At 33.5% G+C, this 24334-nt stretch overlaps 1 protein-coding gene across 4 annotated transcripts in view; it reads left to right on the top strand.

The window, feature by feature from the left end:
- Window positions 1-24334, top strand: part of CNOT2 (CCR4-NOT transcription complex subunit 2) — a 108187-nt gene that overhangs the window by 79659 nt on the left and 4194 nt on the right. For all 4 annotated transcript variants that reach the window (XM_033221277.1, XM_033221274.1, XM_033221275.1 and 1 more), the window contains 11 exons: window positions 2707-2854; window positions 3565-3747; window positions 6044-6123; window positions 8706-8831; window positions 10666-10790; window positions 11718-11838; window positions 11938-12094; window positions 15369-15430; window positions 15520-15569; window positions 17352-17452; window positions 19699-19843. In XM_033221277.1, the coding sequence (XP_033077168.1) occupies window positions 2724-2854; window positions 3565-3747; window positions 6044-6123; window positions 8706-8831; window positions 10666-10790; window positions 11718-11838; window positions 11938-12094; window positions 15369-15430; window positions 15520-15569; window positions 17352-17452; window positions 19699-19843 (1281 nt within the window). In that variant the 5' untranslated portion in view covers window positions 2707-2723. The remainder of the gene's footprint in view (window positions 1-2706; window positions 2855-3564; window positions 3748-6043; window positions 6124-8705; window positions 8832-10665; window positions 10791-11717; window positions 11839-11937; window positions 12095-15368; window positions 15431-15519; window positions 15570-17351; window positions 17453-19698; window positions 19844-24334) is intronic.

Below are 24334 nucleotides of genomic sequence, written 5' to 3'. Positions count from 1 at the left end.
TTTAAAGAAATTCAGTTTTTAAAATAAATTTAAAGTAACAGTTACTGAGTATTCAGGGGTTGATGATCCAATTTGAAGTGATGTACTCTTTTTTGATCTTTTTGTACTACTTCAGCAAAATGAAACTTAGACTTTTTGAAATTGTTAGCTGTTTTTGTGAAGATTAATTTTCGAAAGCTAAAATTAAACTCTGAAAGTAAGTTACTTTATTCCATATGGTCTCTGTCCAGTTTTAGCACTAAAATCAGTTCAAGGATGCCAATCCCTAATTGACCAAATAGCCTTACCATTCTTGTTTTCTTCTCCAGATTTTTTTTTGCTGATGTTCAGATAACTTCCAATCTCTAAAATATTCCTGAAATTATAAATTTTTATGATACAGCAGAGAATAATATATATATGGAGACTTGAAGGCGTCAAATCTCAGTGAGCCTTTTGTAGGGCTCAACGATTATTAAAAGGGGGACAAAGGTGCACTAGATTTTTGAAAAATGTATGCTTGTTTATGGTGGTGAATGTGTAGAGAGGGTGAAAAGTAAAGGAAAAGTAAAACAAGAAAGAAAACTGATAGGTATGAAGATGAGAGAAAAAGAAAATGGAGGGAAGAGAGCAAGACGTGGAGATTTAGAAAAAAGGTTGAAAGCAGCGGGAAAATACATTAGAGGTGTTGCAATCAGTAGGCACTCACAGGGGTGCTAATTGAGAGTTCTGTTGGGCTCCCATAGTGCTGCTATTAAGGAGCTAAGAGATCTAAATTCTAGTCCTAGTTCTTTGTGTTGCCATGGAGAAGTCAGTTAACTTATATGAGGCTCAGTTTCCTTATCTGTCTGGGAAATGGGAACTAGGTGATCTTTAAGATCCCTTCCGGCTCTAAAATTGTTTGACATTATCTTGGTGGTCAGTAACTGTGAGAAACACATTCCTGAGGAAAATTTGCAGCTATAGCTGACTTCAGGACAGCATGTTTAGGGAGTAGGATGTAAGCTCCCTGAGGGTAGGGGCCTTTTCTGTTGTGTTCACTGCTGTATCCCCAGCAGCTAGCACAATGCTTGTTACATAGTAGGCATTCATTAAATGTTTGTTGAATGAATGATGTGAAAAATATCATGTTGATGGTTATGAGCACACCTAGAAAGCCTTAAAGAAAAATGATGTGCTTTAGGGAGGGAAAAGACAGATTTCTGCAGAAGAAATCTTAAGCAGGCTGATTTTTAATCTCTTATTCTTCCTTATTTTGTCCCAGATTCAGAGAAAGTGCCTACAGCTAGTGGCGTTCTCATAGTCACAAAACTTACGGTGATTGTAGACATACATAACAGTGTACATGTAATCTAGGCCAATTCCCTTAAAGTATCTTACAGAAAGGCAGAACCAAGCTTGGGTCTTCATGAAACTTGAGTGAAAAGTATATACGTAGAATATATTAGCTGTATTGAATTAGATTGATTGGATTCATTCAGTTGAGAGGCAAAGTTAGGCTACAAGCTGAGATACAGGCTGCCAAATTTAAGATAACAATCAGTGAGATACTTGCTAACCACTCCTATCCCTAGGTTGGAAGGTGAAACATTATTATGCCAAAAGATAAAATCATCTTAAGTCCCTAGCACTGAAGTCATCTATTTACTGATTAGCTCTCACTCTATCTTATCCCTTTTATTTAATCTCTAGTTCAGAATAAGTTTGGTTGATGAAGCAGACTAGAAATAGAAAGCACTAAAAAGTGTGGGTCAGGAAGATAGGGGAAAGAAGGAGGAATTCGTAGACAGATATGACAGCGTAAGTGATAGCTGTACTTCTTGACTTTGAAGCATAAAAGGAAACAAACGTATGCTGTCTATGATAATTATCCTGGATTATTAAATAAATTATAATTCCTGTAATCTGAATAAAAACTCAGGAAATAATACATTTTTTTTAAAAAAGTTTATCCAAAGTATTTTGTTTTGTTTTGTTTTGTTTTGTATCGGAATGATAAAACGCTTAGTAGTCTTTAAAAAAATAAATAAACCTATTAGAATGTATAGTCCATCCCCACACCTGGCTCCAGGGGTACTAGATAAATATAGGGCCATTATATTTTGACATATTTTTTAATGTTTTAAAATTTTGTCTTTTATAGCTGTATCAGTTTGAATTTTTTTAACAGTTGCTGGCATTTTATGTTGGGGTTGTAAAAATAGTAATGTTGAGAAATAAGTATAAATAGTAAATTGGCTTTTTCTAAAATATATTTTTAAAGGATCACATAAAATTAAAACTACTTCAGCAAAGTGGGGTTAAATGTCTTTCTATATACATCAGTTGTGAATAAAGACATAAAAACACATGAATGCAAAATTTCATAATGGCCTCTTTGTATATACACATGTACATATGTGCAAATAGGCCTTTAAGAAAATTTTGGAGCAATATCTATTCATAATATTGTAACTTATTTGTTAGTCATTGATATACTTTATAATGAAATTGAAATATGAAAAATAGGAATATGAAAGAAATATCCATTCGTAATATTAAATTTCAGACTAGAACATAGTTTTTTGTTAAAATCAGAGTTTATTTGGGATGAATCAAATATATCCATTTAAAATTTGCGTACTATGTTAGGTCATTAAAAGTGTCATAAATTGCCAACTCCAGAAGATGGATAACAATTTCATTCCTGATGGCAATGAATTTCCTTCTTCTGAATTTTTTTATTAGGTGCACTAGGCCTTCCAATGAGGGGGATGAGCAACAATACCCCTCAGTTAAATCGCAGCTTATCACAAGGCACTCAGTTACCGAGCCACGTCACGCCAACAACAGGGGTACCAACAATGTCACTTCATACGCCTCCATCTCCAAGCAGGTATTTATTAATGGACCAGAATATTTTTCAAAATGTATCTTGGTAGAGTAAGCAAACTTTTAATTTTTTAATAGGGTAATTAATTATTTGATTTTCTGGTTCAGTGCCTTTCACTGAGGAAGAAAATACCTATGCTCTTTTTATTTCAGTGCAAATTGTTAAGTACAATACAAGTGGTTTTTATACTGCAGCTCTCATACTGGTTGTCAGTGGGGTGGATATCAAGGGTTAATCACTTCCTGGGGAGCTTTTTCAAAAGGCATCTGTCTTCCTCAAAGAAATATGTGCAATTTAAAATTCCTCCCCAGATGATTGTGATCATTGCTCCCTCACCACGCATTCATTGCTCTAATGAGCATAAAGTAAAACAGATGACATAGACTATACATTTAGTATGCAGAGGATAAAACGATATGCCTTTGAAATGAAATTATTCTAAATATGTGTGTGAAATACGTTATATTTTATGTCACAGTCACACCAGTAGTTCTCTTATCTTAGATACCATGTCAGTTGCACTATAATTTGCCCTTTCTTGTTTATTTACTTTTTCTTTTCAAAGAGCTAGAATGACTAAAGAATTAATAAAAATTAGAACTGCAATTTGAAAGTATATTTGAGATTCTAGGGTTGGACCAATTGATTATTTATAGAGAATTTTAATGAGTGATTGTAGAGAGCTTATTTAGTATAATGGACTTCTTTTTCAGGGGTATTTTGCCTATGAATCCTAGGAATATGATGAACCACTCCCAGGTTGGTCAGGGCATTGGAATTCCTAGCAGGACAAATAGCATGAGCAGTTCAGGGTTAGGTAGCCCCAACAGAAGCTCGCCAAGCATAATATGTATGCCAAAGCAGCAGCCTTCTCGACAGCCTTTTACTGTGAACAGGTAAGATGTTTATTGATACTGTGTATAATTGTCTTTCTGGGTATACTCAGATTTGCCTTTTCATATTTTCACTTTGTTCTTGAGGTGTGGCTTCTCTTTAATAAGTGTGTTTCATCATGCATTTATGTCCAAAGATTCTGTTACCCATCACAAAACAATACGTTTTCTTGAAAATCAGGTTGATTTTGGAAAGCACATTAAAACTTTTTGTTGTTGTTGTTGTTGTTAGAAAAGGATTGTTCTTGGATTCGCCACCAGGCAGATTTTAGTTGATATGTCCTCTCTTTATAAAATAAGTTGATTACCTGTGTGGTAAGAGTTCTAGGCTTATGAATAGAACTGGAGACATGTGTGACTGTTACTACTTTGCTTTAGTTATACTTTGAATACCTTCTCAAGTAAGATTTGGTTTTGTGCATTGGAGACTTACCAACCAAAGACTTTTTAAGATCACATCTATAGTATTTGAAAACCGTATCATGTTTAGGGATTCAAAACAAAAAGATGGGTTTTTATACTTTTTCACTTCTCTTTGCATAGTCTGTTGCATATACTTTGCAAATAAGAGGAGTTACTCATTTTGTTAGATTTTCAAGCTGTTTGGGTAATTTGTATGAGAATTATGTCTGAAATACAACACTTTCTTGCAAAAGTAGTATTTAAGCTTGATTGCCTACATGTATATGTATATTTTTTAAATGGAGAAATGTAGGGGCAAAATGACCTTGATCTAGTTGTTATTATCATACCTATTTGGTTCACTTTCTTTTGTCTAGTAACATCTGAATTAAAATAGGTTTAGCACATTTACTGTTTAATCTTCATTCCATAAACTCCGGGTTTTGCTTTTATTTAGATATCTATAATTTTACTGCTCTTTTAAATTTTAAAAAAGTTATTTGTGAAGTTATCAAAATTCTCATCTCCTTGATAGCTTTCTAACCTTATATCTTTATCGTAACTTTATCCTATCTTTGTACATTCTCATAGTATCGGGCATTGAATGTATATTTAAAATTTTACCTTTCAGTATTTTTTCACATTTTGTTTTTAAAATATACTTTGCTTAAATTGTCAATGTAACATGGATCTCTAAAACCCTGCTTATTTCTACTATTGGCAGATTGTATTTATTATAAATTGTTTTCATCTCTGAGCACTTATTCCATGTTTGATGGTACCTGTAATAGCATCAGCAATTCTAATATGCTATTAAACAAAAATTTCCGTTGACTTTCTGGCTCTTCTCTAGAGTGTTTGTTGTTTTGTCAGCTGCATGTTTTATCCAAATATTGTTTCGCTATAGGTTTATAGATTTAGTCAAAACCCAAAAACCCCTGTCATCTTCATACAGATTAACCCCACTTACAACATTGATACACTAAGTACCTTTTATCAGAAGAATATATGACGTTAAAGACATGTAGTTTCACTATAGAATCTGCATTAACAATTCCTATTGACACTCTTAATTATTTGGCCTTGCTGTAAGTTCAGCCTTATTTTTTTTTTCTTCACATGCTTAGTCTTTTACAAAAAAGGGAGGGAGGCATTTGTAACTATTTACGAAATACCAGTTGTGCGTTAATTTAAAATTGCGGACACCATAGACTGTGTTTTCTTTTAAGTATATGAAAGATAAACTATATTTAGATAAGAATGATGTGTTTTTGAGCACCGAATTCAGTTTTAAAACGCACCATTCGGTTCAGGTCAGCTACATATTTATTGAATGTCTGTTATGTCTTCCTGAACACTAAAGGGCAGAGGACTCAGGGAGGAGTTTGACATGGGAGGCATATGACATAAACTCTGTCCATGAGGAGTTTATATTCTAGTTGGGAAAGATGGATACTGTATGAGAGAAGATCTGTTATGAAAAGTAGTAATTGCAAGCTTTACCAATAAAGAATAAAAACAACTATTTAGCAAGAATAATCTTAACACTAACCTGCATATTTTTGAGGTTAGGTAATTCAGGTATCCAGTAAGTTGACTCTTCAAGTACACAAAATGTGCCCTGAATCTGTTTTCCTCAAGGTTCATATATAAATTCTTGAGATTTTGTTTTTTAACTAATCTGCTTAAATTGTTCTGGTTCTCATTTGTTCATGGAAGGACTTTAGAGAAGTTTTCAAGTAAAGATAAAGAATAGATTCAGAAAAATAATACTAGTGTTGGTTTTGAAACATACTGTTATTTTATATGAAGAGACCAAAAATATACACTTCTGTTTTTCTTCATCTGAAAGTTAGTGTTCTTACTGTATATCTAAAACTATTTTCTATGTACCCAGTATGTCTGGATTTGGAATGAACAGGAATCAGGCATTTGGAATGAATAACTCCTTATCAAGTAACATTTTTAATGGAACAGGTAAGCTTATTCTGGAGCTAGTACCCTACAAAAAATATGATAGATTTATGAAATATAAAGCAATTCAACACACTGGTCTTTAAATACTGTAGGATTTTTTATTGTGCTAGATGGTAGATTTTAATTCAGTGAGAAATAGGAATAGAATTCAATACAGTGAATAGTTGAGAGATATGTAAATATATGTATTTTTTACTTGGCATGGTAACATAGTAATTTGTGTTATAACATCAGGATTATTTCCTTAACACCTAGAGAGAGCCTACACATTAACTTAGTTCGTATTTATGCCTCAAAATATTTTGCTTCATAGCTTTTACTGTCCTCAGCCCTGCAACTGTGAGAACTATAGCTTAGACTACGTTGGGTGGTATGACATTCTGGCTATGGAGATCCAAACTGAAGAGAACCTTTAAAATTGTGTAGAACACTTACATTTTTTCTTAATAGTTTTAATAATACTAATGTTGGCATTTAACCTTTATGAATTGTTGATCCAGTTTTATGTATAAAATTTAGTTACATGGAAAACTAACTCTGATTTTGACAGTAAAAAATTCCTGCAGTCTTTTGGTTTATTTCTTTTATCAACTGCTTCAGATAGAAGAGAACAGGAAGCTTTGTTGCTATTTTGCTTTAGGTTTTACCCTCTCCACCCTACAGACCCTTTCCTGAGAAAGGAAATAAAGGATGTTATGATCATAGGAGCAAAAATGAACAGCATAATTGGGAGAGAATTAAGTGTAAAGGAAGTGAAAGGTAAAAGAATGCTCACTGAAATGGAGCGTTTGTAGAGGCAAGAGAAGATTTAATAAGGAAATGTCATTTGTAGCTATGAGCTTTTAATTTCTAAATGTTAATGTATGCTCAGCAGCACAGATTAATCACACAAGATTAAAAGCTTTGAAAAAAGATTCCAAATTTTAGCATTTGTAAGTGGTAGCTTGTGTTCAAGATGTAGTATGAAATAGTATATTCCATTGTTTCTAAAATGTACATTTCTTCATACTTTAATGTCTTTGAAATCAGGCTGCATCTGCATATTGTAATTTAGTTGTAGTTTTTTTTTCCCTAAATGTGATGTAAAGTAACAAGTAAAGATGTCTGACAGTGCCATCTTAGATTCTGCATTATGGTTTTATACAGTGCCATAAAACGAGAATGATTTTGTTAATTCTGTTTTAACTAAGCGTATTTTATGCTAGAAAAATGCCCAGTTCTTTCCTAAAAATATAGATTGGGGGTTGATTAACTTTTTTAGGTTAAAACATAGTCTCAAATAATATATGGCAAATTTAAATTCCATCTTGGAGGACCTAAAGATATGTATTAGAAGTTTATATATATTCAAAATGTATAATTAATTTATAATCAAAGAATTTGAGAAATTATAAATTGAAGGATATAAATTGTTAATTTCTATTGTCTTACTCAATGATAATGTTTTAATTCAAAGTTCTTAAACTGCAGAAATAAATTTATAAACTGCAGTTTTTGTAAACAGCAGGTATGAATGATTTATCCTTTACCCTTGTAATTTGAAATTGTCACCTGTCTTTGAATGTTAATAAATTAATGGTGTCTGTTGTTTTTCTGTCAACAAAGTAATCTTGAGATAACATTTGCTGTTTGAGATTCTTACAATTGTGAAATTTGGAGAAAACTAAAAATCAATTGGGAAATGGCAAAATAAACTGAAAATGGTGAAACAAAAATTAAAGAAAAGCTATAGCACAAGCTAAAAGGAAGGTAGAAAGTTTTCTTCAAAAATTAAGACCCAAGGTTATAAGAATACTAAAAAGTTAAGAAATTGAGATGATTAAAATAGACAAAGTAGAGAAGTTGGGTTAAATTTTAATTTTTAAAGGAAGCCAGCTGATTGTTTTAACTTAAAATGAACAAAATTATATTTAATTTATTCTATATATATTTATTGAGCGCCTACTGTGTAATAGGTAATATAAACTTCTGGGCTTTGTATCATGTTTCTGTATTTCCAACCCATTTACCATATGTGGGAACCCTACTGCTACCCTTTTGTACCGCACCCGTGTGCACACACATTTGTATATGAACGCAATCAATTACAGGTGGAAGTCCTCAGGGCTTCTGCGTCACTGCCTGTGCCTCAGCTATCTTTCTGGCCGTTTGCAGGAGGCACTATCATTGTCACCATTTGTGTGTAACTGAAGCTTCAAGCATTCTAGATATAACCTCCATCTGAGCATAATGAAAAGACCAGTTATATCGTAACAATCTCCCTCTTGTTAGTTCACAAGCTATAATTTTAGGTTACCATCTTCCACGGGGGAAATATGTGCTTTTTCTTCTCTTTGTTGTATCTCTAGGATTTGGGGGTTTTTATTATGCTGGTTGCGTATTGCTTTGCTAAATTGTTCATGAAATTCTTTGACATGAAATCAATCTGCAAGTATCTTTTGAGCAGCTACATATACCTAGTACAGTGCTGTGCATTATTTAGGAAGAAAGCACAATCATTTCTAATTATATTATGGTTGGTTTTTATAATCTCTTAAAAATATTTGTAGAATCAGTAACCAGTGTTCTTTCTTATTATTTAGACGGAAGTGAAAATGTGACAGGATTGGACCTTTCAGATTTCCCAGCATTAGCAGACCGAAACAGAAGGGAAGGAAGTGGTAACCCAACTCCATTAATAAACCCCTTGGCTGGAAGAGCTCCTTATGGTAATTAAGCTTTTTAATGATGACCAGTGAGAAGTTTCCATTTTATGTGCACACACACATGCATTTACATGTACATATACATATGTTTGTGTGTGTATACATATATGTTTGCATTTTCTAATCAGGTTGGTGTAATTTTTTCAGAATCGATATATTAAAAGTGATTTTTCTTCCCAGAATACCATGGTAGCAAAGTTAAATGGGAAAACTTTGTACAAAAACCCAAGAGGAAGTCCTCATTGGTATTCAGAAGTTATTTTCTTCTGTTATCCCTGCCTTAATTTACCTTAGGTGATTTATTTTTGTGGTCTGCCTTTTCTCTCCTTAATTGATCACACATTTTTTCAAAAGAATATATTCCTGGTGATTAATAATGACTGACTATACATTGAAGATGTTTTTCTGAGCCAAGGTTTCTCAACCTCCACACCGTTGACATTTGGGCCAGGTAATTCTTTGTAGAGAGGAGATGTGGGGGGGCTGTGGTGTTTATATAGAATGCTAAGCAACATTCATGGCTTTGGCCTACAAGATGCCAGTAGCACTTTCTGTTTCCAACCCCCACAGCCTCTATTGTGACAGACACAAATGTTTTCAGACATTGGCAGATGTCACCTGGGGAAAAAAAATTGCCCCCTGTTGAAAACCATTGCTCATGGGTCATGTATAGCTTATGCAGACTGTTGGTTTCCATTAATATCCTTCATCACCCTTTTTCATTGTCTCTAATAGATAAGAGATTTGGCTAATCGGGGATAAACAGAAATAAAGGAGGGGAAACATATGCAATAACAGTGTAACAATTTGGGCATGAAAATTCTGTGACAGCAATGTGGCTATACTGTTTTTATCACATAGTTTTTTGCTTTTGGGAAAACCTGATGGAGACCAGTAACAAAATGGTGAATTTAAAAGAATCAGTTCATCCATTATTTTAAGATAGAATTAATATTTGATCACATTTTCAACCAAGAAGGATTTCTGTGCCATTCAGATATGAATACAAATAACAGTATATGAAGAAGGGAAAAATGTATTGTTTAAATTCTAAAGTTTCCAAATTAGTCTCCCCAAAATTAAAAAAAAAAAATGATCTGCCCTGGAAGTTGAGTGCCTAGCTACTTGGTTCTCAGTTCAGACTCTAATGTTTTTAACCTTTCCTCATAGGTCCATTTTTTCATCCCTTTAATCATTCCCGTTGCTCTCCTTGGACCATCTCTAGTTTCTCCATATCGTTCTTGAATTGTGGAGCCCCAAACTGGATATTGTTCTCCAATAAGGGCCTGACTAATGCCAAGTATAGTGGGAGGATTATTTCCCAGTTCTTGCATGTTTTACATCTATAACATGGAGTCCAAGAAAATCTGAAATAATATGGAGTTGTTTTATAATTGATTGCAATTTGCTCACTCTGTAAGTCGCTTTCAAGTAGAATACTGACATATTCTTTTAAATTTTATTTTGTTCATTTGTATTTGACAGTTAACTGGTATTTATATCTAGTCAAATATTTAAATAAAACAAGCTTTTAAACCAAAATTGTTAATAATTAATCCAATATCAAATTAAATTTTTAAGCACCTACACATGACAGTAGATGTACAAGATTACTATTGATTTCCCTTGTATTATTTTGTATGTTGAGTTATTAATCAGTAAATGAAAATTTAGTTCTTCATTGTTACCTTGGATACTAATTTTTTGAAGTACGCTTTCATAGCATTAAAAAAAAGAAACCTTTTGGTGTATTATCATGAGGAAAGTTAACTTTATAATCTGTAGCAAAATATCATAAGTATCAATTGCAATTCTCCGGATTATTTTCATTACATAGTTGGAATGGTAACAAAACCAGCAAATGAACAATCCCAGGACTTCTCAATACACAATGAAGATTTTCCAGCATTACCAGGCTCCAGTTATAAAGATCCAACATCAAGTAATGATGACAGTAAATCTGTAAGTAAAACTGAGAACTGTGTGAGTGATGTAGTTTTTCCCTTCAGATTTCTCTTATATTAACAGTTACTTACTAAATACTATTACAAAACTGTTTTATCTTGATTTCTGTAATAATCTAACTTCTGAAGAATGTGGAAAAGCTTTATAACTTAGAAGATAGCCTATTTTTTTCCTATTTCATATAGGTTTGCAAATTTCTGTTGAACTTCTCAGAGTTAATTTAGACTTTTATTGTAGTCCCTGTCAGCTGGATCCCATGAAGTTTGATAATATAGCCTTCTAAGGAGCTGTGTTTTTCTTGAGTAAGTTTTCTCCTTGAAGAATTTATACACATTTTTATACCTGTGTTGATTCAGCCAACTCAGCTTCTTCTTTCTGACTTAACAAATATGTTTATTTCTTCCACATTTCACTGAAAATAGCTTTTCTGTGTGTGTGATGGGAGGTTATATATTATTAAAATAATTGATAAAGAAGATTGGTAAGAATTAGAATAAGTACAAAGTTTTAAAGCTTATATGTTCTAACTTATCTTTGAGGTAGCTTTGGTGATTTTAGGTAATGTACTATATTTAGTTTCTCTTTTACATGAAAGCATTGAGGAGTGTAACTTCAAGTGTATCCCAAAGCATAAAGACCTCAGAAAGAGATAGATTTTTTTTTCTGTGACTGAAGATCTGAGATAAATAAGAATATTTTCCCTTGATTTCTTTTTCTTTAAATACTCAAATGTGGATGATATAGGATTTATTTGTATACCATGGAACAATGATGGAAACAATTTTCTATAGAACTTGAAAAACAGGTAATAATTTACTACCAATTTAAATATAATAAAGAATAAATAGCAAGGTATTAATATGTGAACTTTAATTTGTATACTTAACAAATTTTAATGTCACATTTTAATTTTTTTCATGCTAGAATTTGAATACATCTGGCAAGACAACTTCAAGTACAGATGGACCCAAATTCCCTGGAGATAAAAGTTCAACAACACAAAATAATAACCAGCAGAAAAAAGGGATCCAGGTGTTACCTGATGGTGGGACTCTAGAATCTATGTCAAAGATATTATAGAATGCTTTTTTTTTTTTTTTAACTTTTCCTTGAAAATAAAAGCAACTGTGTTTTTTCTACCCAGGTCGGGTTACTAACATTCCTCAAGGGATGGTTACGGACCAATTTGGAATGATTGGCCTGTTAACATTTATCAGGGCAGCAGAGACAGACCCAGGAATGGTACATCTTGCATTAGGAAGTGACTTAACAACATTAGGCCTCAATCTGAACTCTCCTGAGTAAGTTTTTTCTGTTTTTCCATATCTATACATAATACCTCTTCAGACTTCCAGTTTTTAATATCATGTCATCAAATTATCTCACCTACTGCTACTCATTGTAATCTGTTTTTTCTCTGGGTCATTCCTTTTCATATTAGCTCTTAGATCACTGGCACGCTGCAGTATTCCTTTTATAATTTGGCATTTTATATGTCTGTGTGTGCGTGTGTGCGTGCGTGTGCAAGTATGTGTGTGTGTGTGTGTATGTGTGTGTATATATATACACACACCTTCCACAATCCTGAAATCTCAGTTCCTTGAATTTCTTTCCTCCAGGAATTTTTGTCCTGTAGTAGACTTCAGCCACTCCTTTAGTTATCCGTTTGAGCTAGTCATTGTTAGTAACTGCAGTCTCTCAATTTTAAAATCTGTGCTCACATGCTTTCCGACTTCCACTTTCTATTTTCTATTTATCTTCTTCTGGTACTGTAATTCCTGTAATCATTTCACTCCACTGGGGCCTTCAATCTATTGATTCTTCTGTGTTTTAACTGTTTTTCCATATCCCTGTCTCTCTTCCTCTGTGATCAACTCCCTTCTTACCCATGAAATTCTGTGGTCAGTCATAATTGTTCATTTACATATCCCATGACTACTTTGCCATTTTCTCATGTTTTTATACTTGCATGGCCAAAGCTACAGTACTGGTTGTTTCTGCCTATTTCATTCCTGACCTGTGCTACTGAGCCCTGCTAGAGAAAAACACATGATATCACTGCCTGGGCTTCCTTTATTTTCGTACCCAGGAACCTCAAAAGTAGGCTCTTAATTCGACCAGGGATAATTATACCTTGCATGCTTAGTCCATTTACTCTTTTGCTCTCTTATACAATTACATACACTTCTGCATGCCCCTAATACCTTTTCTCCTTGTTCTTACTATCAAATGATGACCTTGCTTTTTACTTTTACTGTACTAAGAAAGATGGAAGCAATTAGAAGAGCACATTTAGCACAATCTAGCCACCAAATCTGACTACCTACAGCCATCTACATCTACGTTATTCTTGTCTTCCACCCTATTACTGCAATTGACCCATGGGTTCTACTTAACAACAGATTTTCACACTTTGTTGGGTCATTTTCATCAACATAGAAATACATTGTTACTTCTTTCATCTTAAAATCTTCCTTTGATCCAATCTCCTCTGTAAGTTACTTTCCCATTTCTTTATTTCTCTTTGAAGCAAAACTTTTCAAAGAATCGTCTCCATTCCTCCAACTTGGTCTTCTCCATTCTCTGGTAAGCCCATTTCAGTCAGGATTTTGTCCCCGCCACTTCACTAAAGCTGCTTTTATTCAGGTCACCAAATGACCTCTATGTTATTAAATTCAGTGATCACTTGGAGGAACTCTTAACTCTTGCTCCTTGATAACACATTCTTGTCCTTGAATTTGAGAGCACCATTTTTTACCTCATCCTCACTGGTTGGTCTTTTTCAGTTTCCTTTGCTGGTGCCTCCTCCTTTTCTTCTTGACCTCTTTGTGTCATTCCTCTTCTCTGCATTTATATCCTTGATGGTCTTTTCTAGTCTTATTGTTTTAAATACCATATATATTAAGGAATCCCAAACATATGTTTCCATTCCATACTTCTGAGTGTGAGATTTCTACATTCAATTGCCAATTAAATATTTCTTGAATTATCACCCCCCAGCTTACTCTGTCTACAGCCTTTCCAATCTCAGTCAGTGGCAACTCTGTACTTCCAGAAGCTTGACATTATTCTTAACTCCTCTTTCTTTTATACCCCATAATCAGGCTTTTCCCAAAATATATATAGAATCTGACCAAAGTTCACTACTTTGTAACTGCTACCACCCTTGTTTGAATCATTCTCTCTTGCCTGAATACTTCATTAGCCAGTCCCTGGGGGTCCCTGATTGTCCTTATCCCTCTTCTCATACAATCTCTTCATATAACAGCCAAGAGAGTTCTTTTTGAATAAATTACTCCTCTGCTAAACACCCAGTAAAAGTTTGTGGTTTCATTATGATTAAAAACCCCAAATCTTTTTTTTTTTTTTTTTTTGAGACAGGGTCTTGCTCTTGTTGCCCAGGCTGGAGTGCAGTGGTTCTATCTTGGCTCACTACAACCTCTGCCTCCTAGGTCCAAGTGATTCTTCTGCCTCAGCCTCCTGAGTAGCTGGGATTACAGGCATGTGCCACCATGCCCAGTTAATTTTTGTATTTTTAGTAGAGACAGGGTTTCACCATGTTGACTAGGCTGGTCTCAAACTCCTCACTTCAAGTGATCTGCCCACCTTGGCCTTCCAAAGTGTTGGAATTACAGGTGTGAGCCACTGCACCTGACCAGAAACCCCAAATCTTTACAGGCCTACAAGGTCTTACATGATTACTGTTTGTCCCCTAACCCCACCTCAACAGCTTTTCCCTTTGTTCACTGTATTCCAGCTTCACTGGCCACCTTGTATCTCAGACATGTCAGTAATGTCCCTGCCTTAGTTGCTTTAGCAGTTCCCTCAGACTAGAAGAGTCTTCTGCCAGATAATTAAGATTATCTCCCTCATAGCCTTCAAATCTTCAGATCTGACCACCTTAATGAAACCTAATTGACCACCCTATTTAATAATTATGTGTCCAGTCTCCCCTCCCCATTCCCTCTAACATGGGCCATTGTTTATTTATTTATTCTGTTAATTGATTTTTGTCTGCCTCCCTCCAATCCACCATTCCTCAACCAGAAAGTGAGTTTCATGTTGTCAATGATCTTGTTTTGTTCACTGACGTGTCATAAGCTCTTGGAACAGTGCCAGGCATATAATAGGCACTCAGTACATATTCATGAATTTAAACTTTTACAAATAGTTACTCATTTTTCTTCTTGCCACATAAATAAGTGGGAAAGTAATTTAAATTGGGAGCATGGTATTGAAGAATTTAAAGCATCTTGAGTTGAAGTCAAGTAAAAGTAGAAAATTTTTAATCATGTGTTTTGTATATTGTGATATGTTGTGTTATTTATACTGTGTTGCAAGAATACTGAGGGAAGGAGTCTTACCATATTTTATACACACACATACACCTCCCCCCCCCCAACACACACACATGCATTCTTCCTTTGCTTCTGTATAAGTCAGTAAACCCAAGTAAGGGAATTAGAAGTAAAGATGGTCATTTTACATTTGGAGTCTTTGTTTTTCCTGAAATAAAATTAGAAATCTGTTTTTCTGCTTTGGATTTCAAAATGTTTTCTTTTCCTCCTTATTCAGAAATCTCTACCCCAAATTTGCATCACCCTGGGCATCTTCACCTTGTCGACCTCAAGACATAGGTAGGAGAATCTATTTGTGTTTAGGCCTTTTAAAAAGAAATTTACAACTGAGAATCAGTTAATAAGGCTTTTTTCATTTTATTATCCAGACTTCCATGTTCCATCTGAGTACTTAACGAACATTCACATTAGGGATAAGGTGAGTGTAGTTTATTATTCTACTCAGTCAGCATGAATTTATCTATTTTTCACGTGTTTTTCAGTTCAGGCAGCATACTATTTTTGAAATAATTAGTAATAGTCTCAGGGATATGCTTTCATATGTCCATGTTAACGTGTTAAATGGTAAATGTTAGGACTGGTAAAAAATAAAAATTCTTATATTTAACAACAGGTTACAACCATAACCACAGTTGATGGGAATAAACTAGATTGGAACATTTGATAAATTTCCTTCTGATAATCTTATTTTATGATCTTAGCAGTAAAAAGATTTTCTTTACAAGTATTACAGATACAGTGTTTTTAATAAGATGGTCTGTATCTTTAAAAACTATTTATGACCTTGACTTTTCTCTGTATTTTTTCATTTCCATTTTTTTAAATCACCTAAAATTCTAATTCTAAAGTAATTATTAACAACAGATTACAGCTTAATCTCTCTTTTTTCAATCTAAGAAAATAGTGGCACTTTTTGCTTTAGAACTGAGTGTTTCTACTACCAAAAAAATTCACAATGATATCTAAATTTTAGCCTTGGGAAACAACAATTTATTGAAAAAATAATACAGTTTTGTTGTATATTTATGTATAAATATGTATGTGTATGTGTATATATATGACAGCATTCTGAGGGTGCCTTACAGTTCTGTGGTCAAGTGGATGTTGACGTTGTGGCCAGGCAAGTAAAAGGGATACCTTTCTCAGTGTCTTTTAATACTTCAGTAGATGGAAGGCAAGAAGTATGAGATCGAGAGGTCTCCTATTTTCTATTTGTGGATTGTGTGATTTGCTCTCACCCCCACTATAGAGCTCTTTCGCTCCAGTTACCTAAGTGTTCCAGAACCTTTTCTTACTGCCAATTCGAGAAATACTAATTTAGGAGAATTTGTCACATGGGGGCTGCTGCCTGAATAGGGATAGCATGAATGGAGAGAAAAATTACATTCAGATAATCTGTAATAGCCAAATAAGTATTTAGATATAGGATCAAATAACAAGATAAAATGTTGTTTTGGTACACTTTTAAGGTTTATTTAAATGTGAAAATTTCTTGGTAGGCAGTTATGTTTCTACCTTGTGGAGAGAAATGTAAAGCAGTTATCTTTCAGGCATCTATTTAAACAAACTAAAAAGCCATTTCTTTATGGTTTTTGTATTCATCATCTGTGATTTGCTGGAAGCTTACAACTGACTTGTGAATCACTGTCAGATATACATTCAGTTAACATTTTTTATAAGCCTTCTATATATTTGGTACTCTACAAGGTGCTTTCATATACCTTCACTCATTTTATTTACTTTCTTAGTAACCCTCATAGGTGTCATTGTCCACATTTGACAAGTAAAGCTAAGAGATGTTAAATAACTAGGACACAGTCATATTAATGAATAATAAAACCAGGACTTGAATACAAGTCCTAGATCTCTGAGCACAATGCTGTTGTTAGCATCATTTCCCCATTGGGTATTAAATCCTTGTAGTGGATCTTGCTTGGAAGTTTTTATTGAGCTTTTCTTCCAATCAGCGTATCAAATAGATGTATCAGAAATAATTGTTTAAATGACTTGAGTCATTTAAATGAGGAAATTGCCTTTTAGAGTCATAACTACCTATCTGTGTAATCGTGTAATAACAGTTATCCACTACAAAGTGGGGAGTTTTTGTTTATCTCTCCATTTTTACTTTAGTAGTAGCAACTATATGTTAGGATTTGCAGATTTGTTTTATATTTCAGAATAAGTTATTTTTCTTTTTCAGCTGGCTGCGATAAAACTTGGCCGATATGGTGAAGACCTTCTCTTCTATCTCTATTACATGAATGGAGGAGACGTATTACAACTTTTAGCTGCAGTGGAGCTGTATGTTCAAAGTATTTTAATCACTTTTGTATTATAGTGGATCTTGACTATGCTGAAAACGTCTTTCTTTAAGTGATGATGGCTATCTTTAAATGGGACTGTTTCTCCATCAAGAAATTTATTTTTACATTCATTAAAGTGAATTTAATTTAGATTAAAACCATATCTTACCATGGCTTCATAATCTATATACATAAAAAGAATTTCAAACTTAATGCTGAAACTAGGTGCAGTGGCTCACACTTGTAATCCCAGCACTTTGGGAGGCTGAGGTGGACAGATCACTTGAGGCCAGAAGTTAGGGGGACAGCCTGGGCAACATAGCAAGACCACATCTCTACAAAAAATAAAGAAAAATATTAGCTAGGTGTGGTGGCACACATCTATATAATCCTAGCTACTTGGGAGGCTACAGCAGGAGGATTGCTTGAGCCCAGGAGTTTGAGGTTTCGGTGAGCTGTGATTGTGCCGTTGCACTCTCTCTAGTGTGGCTGATGGTGCAAGACCCTGTCTCTAAAAATAATTAATAAATGCCAGATTTGTAAGAACACAGAATTGACGTAACTCATGGGTTTGGTGAATCTAATTTTTGTAAACATGTGAGTTATACGATATGATTCAAGACTGTAATTTTTACTGCTTGTGGAACCATATGTATAAATAATTAGATACTGAATTTCATCATTTCATAAACATTATTACTTATAAGCAAGGCACTGCATATTTGTTGTATGTTTTGAAGTGCTGATTAAATAAAGTACACATTTTCATTATCAGCAGCCTGTTGGCCAATGTAAACAAATATTAATGTAAAGAAATTGGTTCATTGATAACTTTTTCCCTGAGCAGTTCTGTATTTACTTGATGCTCTAAAAATAAATTTTCTGTCATTACTCATATGTATAGTTGGTAACACATTTTGTTATCAATAGACAACTCTATTTATCATGTTTACTGTAAATTATTAGTAATTATTTATGACCTTATGATTGGGAGAACTTTTCTCAAATTTAAGTATTTCATAGCATTTCTAGTAACATTTCTATAAATGGCTTTCGATGACATAGTGTAAAGTATAAAATTCACTATGTTGATAATGAATTGTTTCATTTCACAACTGAGAGGATTTTTCCTTTATGTTTTTCTTTCATTTTTGTGAGAGAGAGATTATTACCTGTTCCTTTTCATTGTTCATGAGTAAATAAATACATTCAGGCACTCATTCATCTATCACTGGCAGTTCTGTTTTCATATTTATGTCTTTTTTTTTTTGAGACGGAGTCTTGCTCTGCCTCGAGTGCAGTGGCCGAATCTCAGCTCGCTGCAAGCTCCGCCTCCCGGGTTCACACCATTCTCCTGTCTCAGCCTCCCGAGTAGCTGGGACTACAGGCGCCCGCCTCGTCGCCCGGCTAGTTTTTTGTATTTTTTAGTAGAGACGGGGTTTCACCGTATTAGCCAGGATGGTCTCGATCTCCTGACCTCGTGATCCACCCGTCTCGGCCTCCCAAAGTGCTGGGATTACAGGCTTGAGCCACCGCGCCCGGCTTATATTTATGTCTTAAAAACTACCTCATTATGTTGGTAGGAAAGCATTTCTTTACATGGAGGTTTATTTTGTGGGACGTTACCTCCTCTGGATGGTACTTCCTCAGTTTACAAGTAGTGTAAATTCTCATTGACTCTTGTATGAATTGTAATGGATTTTCTCTTAGTTTTTGAGAATTTAGAATCTGAAATTTGAATTTAAATATATTCAGTATAATTTTTCAAAATACTCTATTTTCAAGTTACTTAAATAATTATGTGGAATTTACATAGTTAATTCAGATATACTTTGTATTTAGTTTCTTATCAAATAATGCGAATAGTTGGAGATACCTCAATTTCTTTTCAGTGTTAAGAAGAGCAAGAAAGGAGTGAAGTTTTTGTAACACTGTCTATTTGGTCTGCCTATGTTTTTATCACATTGCTTATAAAACTTTTAAAATCCTTGTTTGTATAAAAAGTTTCTTTAGTTAAATAAAGGTGTGTATATTAATTAGTGTGCCTTCTGGACAAATTAAGAAATAATTTTTCTATATTTCAATAGGATTGTATTTAATAACATAATAAATGAGTAGCAAGCATTCATATTTATTTTATGTGTAATTTTTTTTTTCCCCCTGAGGAAAGCTTTACAAAATGTAGAACATGTTTGATGTAAGCCACAGGAAAAAGTTAATTATCTTTTCTTTTAAAAATTGAAGTTTTAACCGTGATTGGAGATACCACAAAGAAGAACGAGTATGGATTACCAGGGCACCAGGCATGGAGCCAACAATGAAAACCAATACCTATGAGAGGGGAACATATTACTTCTTTGACTGTCTTAACTGGAGGAAAGTAGCTAAGGTATATTTTTTTCCATGTGCAAATGTATAAATCTAAACTTGAAAAAAGAAGCATCCTCTTTTATCTATTTGTAAGTACCAATACATCCAATTCCAATAATGTGCCACATATTTGCCAACTCTTTTGTTCCATCTCCTTGGCTTGACACTCTTAGAAGAGTGTCCCAAAACAGTTCATTTCACTGATAGTTACATTATTGAATTTGGTAAGAGATTTTGTAATTTTGCACAAGCCTTGGTAACATTCGAAATATTTTTTGTGTCTACTGCATTGTAAAATAAAGATACTCTCTTGCAACCCCAGTCATATATTTTTATATTTTTGTAACTTTAAGCAAAAGCAGATATTAAAAGGCTTTTTACACTTGGACTAATTGCAGGAAATACATCTGAATGTTTATTTGTGAGTAATTTTAAGAAAGAAAATTAAAGGCTTAAAGTTAACCATGACTATTTCTGTGACTATTTTGCTAAATATTGGGGAGAAGTCAGCTATGGAGAAATGTTGATTATTTTATTTTGGTTTTGCAACTTTTCCTCACTTAAACACCTTTCTAACTGTCCCATGTGCAAAATTTTCATCAGTGTCAATTCATGTTTCATATTTGTGTTTATTTAGTACCTTGTATTTATTTAGTCTGCCTAGTAGAGAATATAACCCACATTATCTGATTTCACAACTCCATGATTTTTCTGATACATTTTCCATCAATGATTCTTAGGATTATAAATTAAAGAGTTAAATTTGTTTGTTTTAAATAAATTTAAACAGAAGAAAAATGTTTCTGACAGTTCTTTGGACAATTTTTTAGTTGTCGATTTGTTTTTTTTGTTTGTAGTTTTGAATCTCCTTTACTAAAATTATTATTAAAAAAGGTAAAACATTTTAAGAAGACAATGTAAAATGCTTACCAGAGATATTTATCACAAAAATTTTTACATCCCAAGAGTTCATGTAAAACTCAAAAAAAGGCCAGGCGCGGTGGCTCACACCTGTAATCCCAGCACTTTGGGAGGCCGAGGTGGGTGGATCACGAGGTCAGGAGATCAAGACCATCCTGGCTAACATGGTGAAACCCCATCTCTACTGAAAATACAAAAAAAAATTAGCTGGACATGGTGGAGGCTGCCTGTAATCCCAGCTACTCAGGAGGCTGAGGCAGGAGAATGGCGTGAACCCGGGAGGCAGAGCTTGCAGTGAACCGAGTTCACACCACTGCACTACAGCCTGGGTGACAGAGTGAGACTCTGTCTCAAAAAAAAAAACAAAAGAAAAAAACTCAAAAAAAGAAATAAAAACAGATGTCCCCTAACAGACAACACCAAATAAAATCCACATAAGAAATTAAATCTTTCATTTTTTTTTCAGATGTATCTCAGTGGTAAATGTCTTTACTTCTCAGACCAAGTCCACATACTGTATTTTATATTTGAATTATTCTAACAGTTCTAATTTATGTGAACATTGTGTTTTCAAAAAGCATATTTATGAGTTAACCTTTTAGTTAAATAATCACATTAATTAAAAATAGTGCCTGAGATATTATATATGTTACCTGCTTTTTAAGATATATAGTATATAGTAGAAAGCTATAGCCTTTGTATCATGGATTTGAATTTAACTCCTGTTGCTGTTATTTATGCTTTGACCTTCTACAATTTTCTTTTTCATGCCTGTTTCCTCTTTTGTAAAATTGAGGTGAGATTTTGCTCTAAGTTTTTATGAAGATTAAATGAAATTCATATATATTTATATACACATACACATACTGAGTACAGTGCTTGGCACATGTTGGGTATCTGATACATCTTGGTAGTTGTAGAAGTTTACTGCTATTGTTTTTATCATCGTGATTGTAGCTACTGTTTTTGCAAGGATGAAAAAATTAGAGCTGATTGTTAATTAGGTTAGGTCATTGGTTCTCAGACTATAGCTTGTATCAGAATTACCTGGAAAACTTGTTAAAACACAAATTTCTGGACTATACCTCCATCGTTTATGATTTAGTGAGTCTGTGGGTGAGGCCTGAGAAATGCATTTCTAACAAGCTCCTAAGTGACACCAGTGATGACATGCTGGTCCTGGTCCAGAACTATATTTAAAGAACCTGTGGATTAGGTGATACTACAGGAGTCAAAAACATCTTTGGAAGAAGAAAAAAATTTTATTAGGAAATAACTGAGGTTTTCTCCATTCAATTTGAACATTTTTGCTCAATATTATTGTAAATTATTCCAAACTTACATATGTAAAAAGGGGTGGATATTTGCAGTAAACAGCTACATAATTTTAGTTAAATTTTAGTTAGATATATGTGTGAGGAAATCAACTTATGAGAAAATCAGCTTTCCAGAATTAAGTTCTCCTCATATAGTTAAATATTTAGAAAACAATGTTAACATTAATGTAGGACCCCTTTAATTTCCAGCAAAAGCAATTCCTCAATCAGGTTAATGTCATTTTAAAGAAAATTATATCTATCTATCTAAATGGATTTACATATTTTATATACATTATATATAAAACATAATTTAGCTCAGTTTTATCTATCTCATGTACAATTAAGCTTTTGTCTTTTTAAATGTTTTAACTGTGATGTGAAAAATGTGAGAAATAGTATCATCAAGTTACTCCCTCAGAAATCCCTTTCAAGGTAATAGTTTGTTGGTCCCTTGCACTGACACCCTTTAAAATTATTTTCATAGTAATGAAAACAGGCAGAATTGTTGGTATTAAGACATTAATAAGCAGCTTACTCTTGGTTATGTTAAAATACAAATTCATGCACTTAAAATTTTGAAGTTGCATTATATTCACAGAATAGATTTTTCAACATTTTTTTAAAGAATATGTTCAGTGCTTTCCCAGAATATTGATTAGGAATTAAGAAATCTGGGATCTGTTCATGAGTATATTTATGAACAGCCTTCATCAAATTATAGAAAAATCCATTAATATGTCATGTCCAAATTAACTTGAGTCCCCATCTGTAAAGTGGGTGTGCCTTACTATTCACAGTTAAAGAATGTATATTAAATAACCTCAATTCATTGTAAGAGGCCTACAATATGAATTAATATTTTAATAATAGCTGATATTATGGTGTTCTTGAAAGGTACTGAACTGCTCTACACCATAATCCTGGAGTCCATTCATAATATTTTATGTCCATTCATAATATTTTGTATGAGCATTTTCCCCAAATCACTTACTATTTTCAGGTAATTGTAATATTAAATAAGGGAATAGATAATCTAAACCAGAAGTATTTCTTATCCTCTAAAAATTTTGTGACCCTGAGTTCTAGAATCCAATCCATTATTTATTTACAGAATTTCCTGTAAATCAATGATATATACATTAAAATGTTGATACTGGGTGGGCATGGTGGCTCATGCCTATAATGCCAGCACTTTGGGAGAATGAGGCAGGACCATCACTTGAGGCCGGGAGTTCAAGATCAGACTGGGCAACATAGCAAGACTCTGTCTCTATAAAAAAGAGAGAGAGAGAAACATAGCCAGATGTGGTAGTGTGCTCCTGTAGTCCTAGCTACTTGGGAGGCTGAGGTGGGAGGATTGCTTGAGCCCAGGAGTTCAAGGTTGCAGTGAGCTGTGATTGCATCACTATACTCCAGCCTAGGTGACAGAGCCAGATCCTATCTCTATTTTTTTTTTTTAATTTAACATTGTATTTTGCTTATTCTTTCCTTTTAGATACTCATAACTTTTTAGCAGGCCATGTTCTCCTGTGTCGTTTTGCTGGAATTACTCATATTTCACTAATTTTAAATTTGCAGTAATTCAGATAGTATATATAATCTTCATGCATAAATTTTTTAAAATAATTTCTTCCACAGTGAATTTTTAGGTGATAGAGGCTGCCTTATTATTAGTAGCTTTCTCAAAGACTTAAAATTTAAGAATTCTTTCGGCCTAATTTGACCTTGTAGATCTATCGGGATTTCTAACAATTAAGATTTTTTATGTCACAGTCTGATATAAATGTGATTTTTCATTAATTTCACTGTTACATATTAGTACAGCCTTATACTTTAGTAATACGTACTTTTCTTCAAAGATTATTTCTAATAACTGTATTTAAGATAGTATGCTACTTCCTAAAATTTAAGTTAATGTGGATTTATTATACAGGTTTAGCATTCTGATTCAAAAATCTAAAACCTGAATACTCCAAAATCTGTAACTTCTGAACACTAACATGGTGTCACAAGTGGAAAATTCCGTACCCTACACCTTTGCTTTCTGATGGTTCAGTGTACAGTGTAAACAAACTTCATTTTATGCACAAAATATTAGTAACATTGTATAAAATTGCCCTCGGGCTATGTGAATAAAGTATATATAAAACAAATTAATTTCATGTTTAAACTTGGGTCCCATCCCCAAGATATCTCATTTTATATGTATAAATATTCCAAAATTCCAAACACTTCTGTTCCCAGAATAAGCAAAATCTCAGATAAGAGAT

This window comes from Trachypithecus francoisi, unplaced genomic scaffold (genome assembly GCF_009764315.1).
Source record: "Trachypithecus francoisi isolate TF-2019V2 unplaced genomic scaffold, Tfra_2.0 Lachesis_group11, whole genome shotgun sequence".
Lineage (NCBI taxonomy): Eukaryota > Metazoa > Chordata > Mammalia > Primates > Cercopithecidae > Trachypithecus > Trachypithecus francoisi.
Note: the sequence above shows the minus strand (reverse complement) of the source record. Positions and strands in the feature narration are given on the sequence as shown.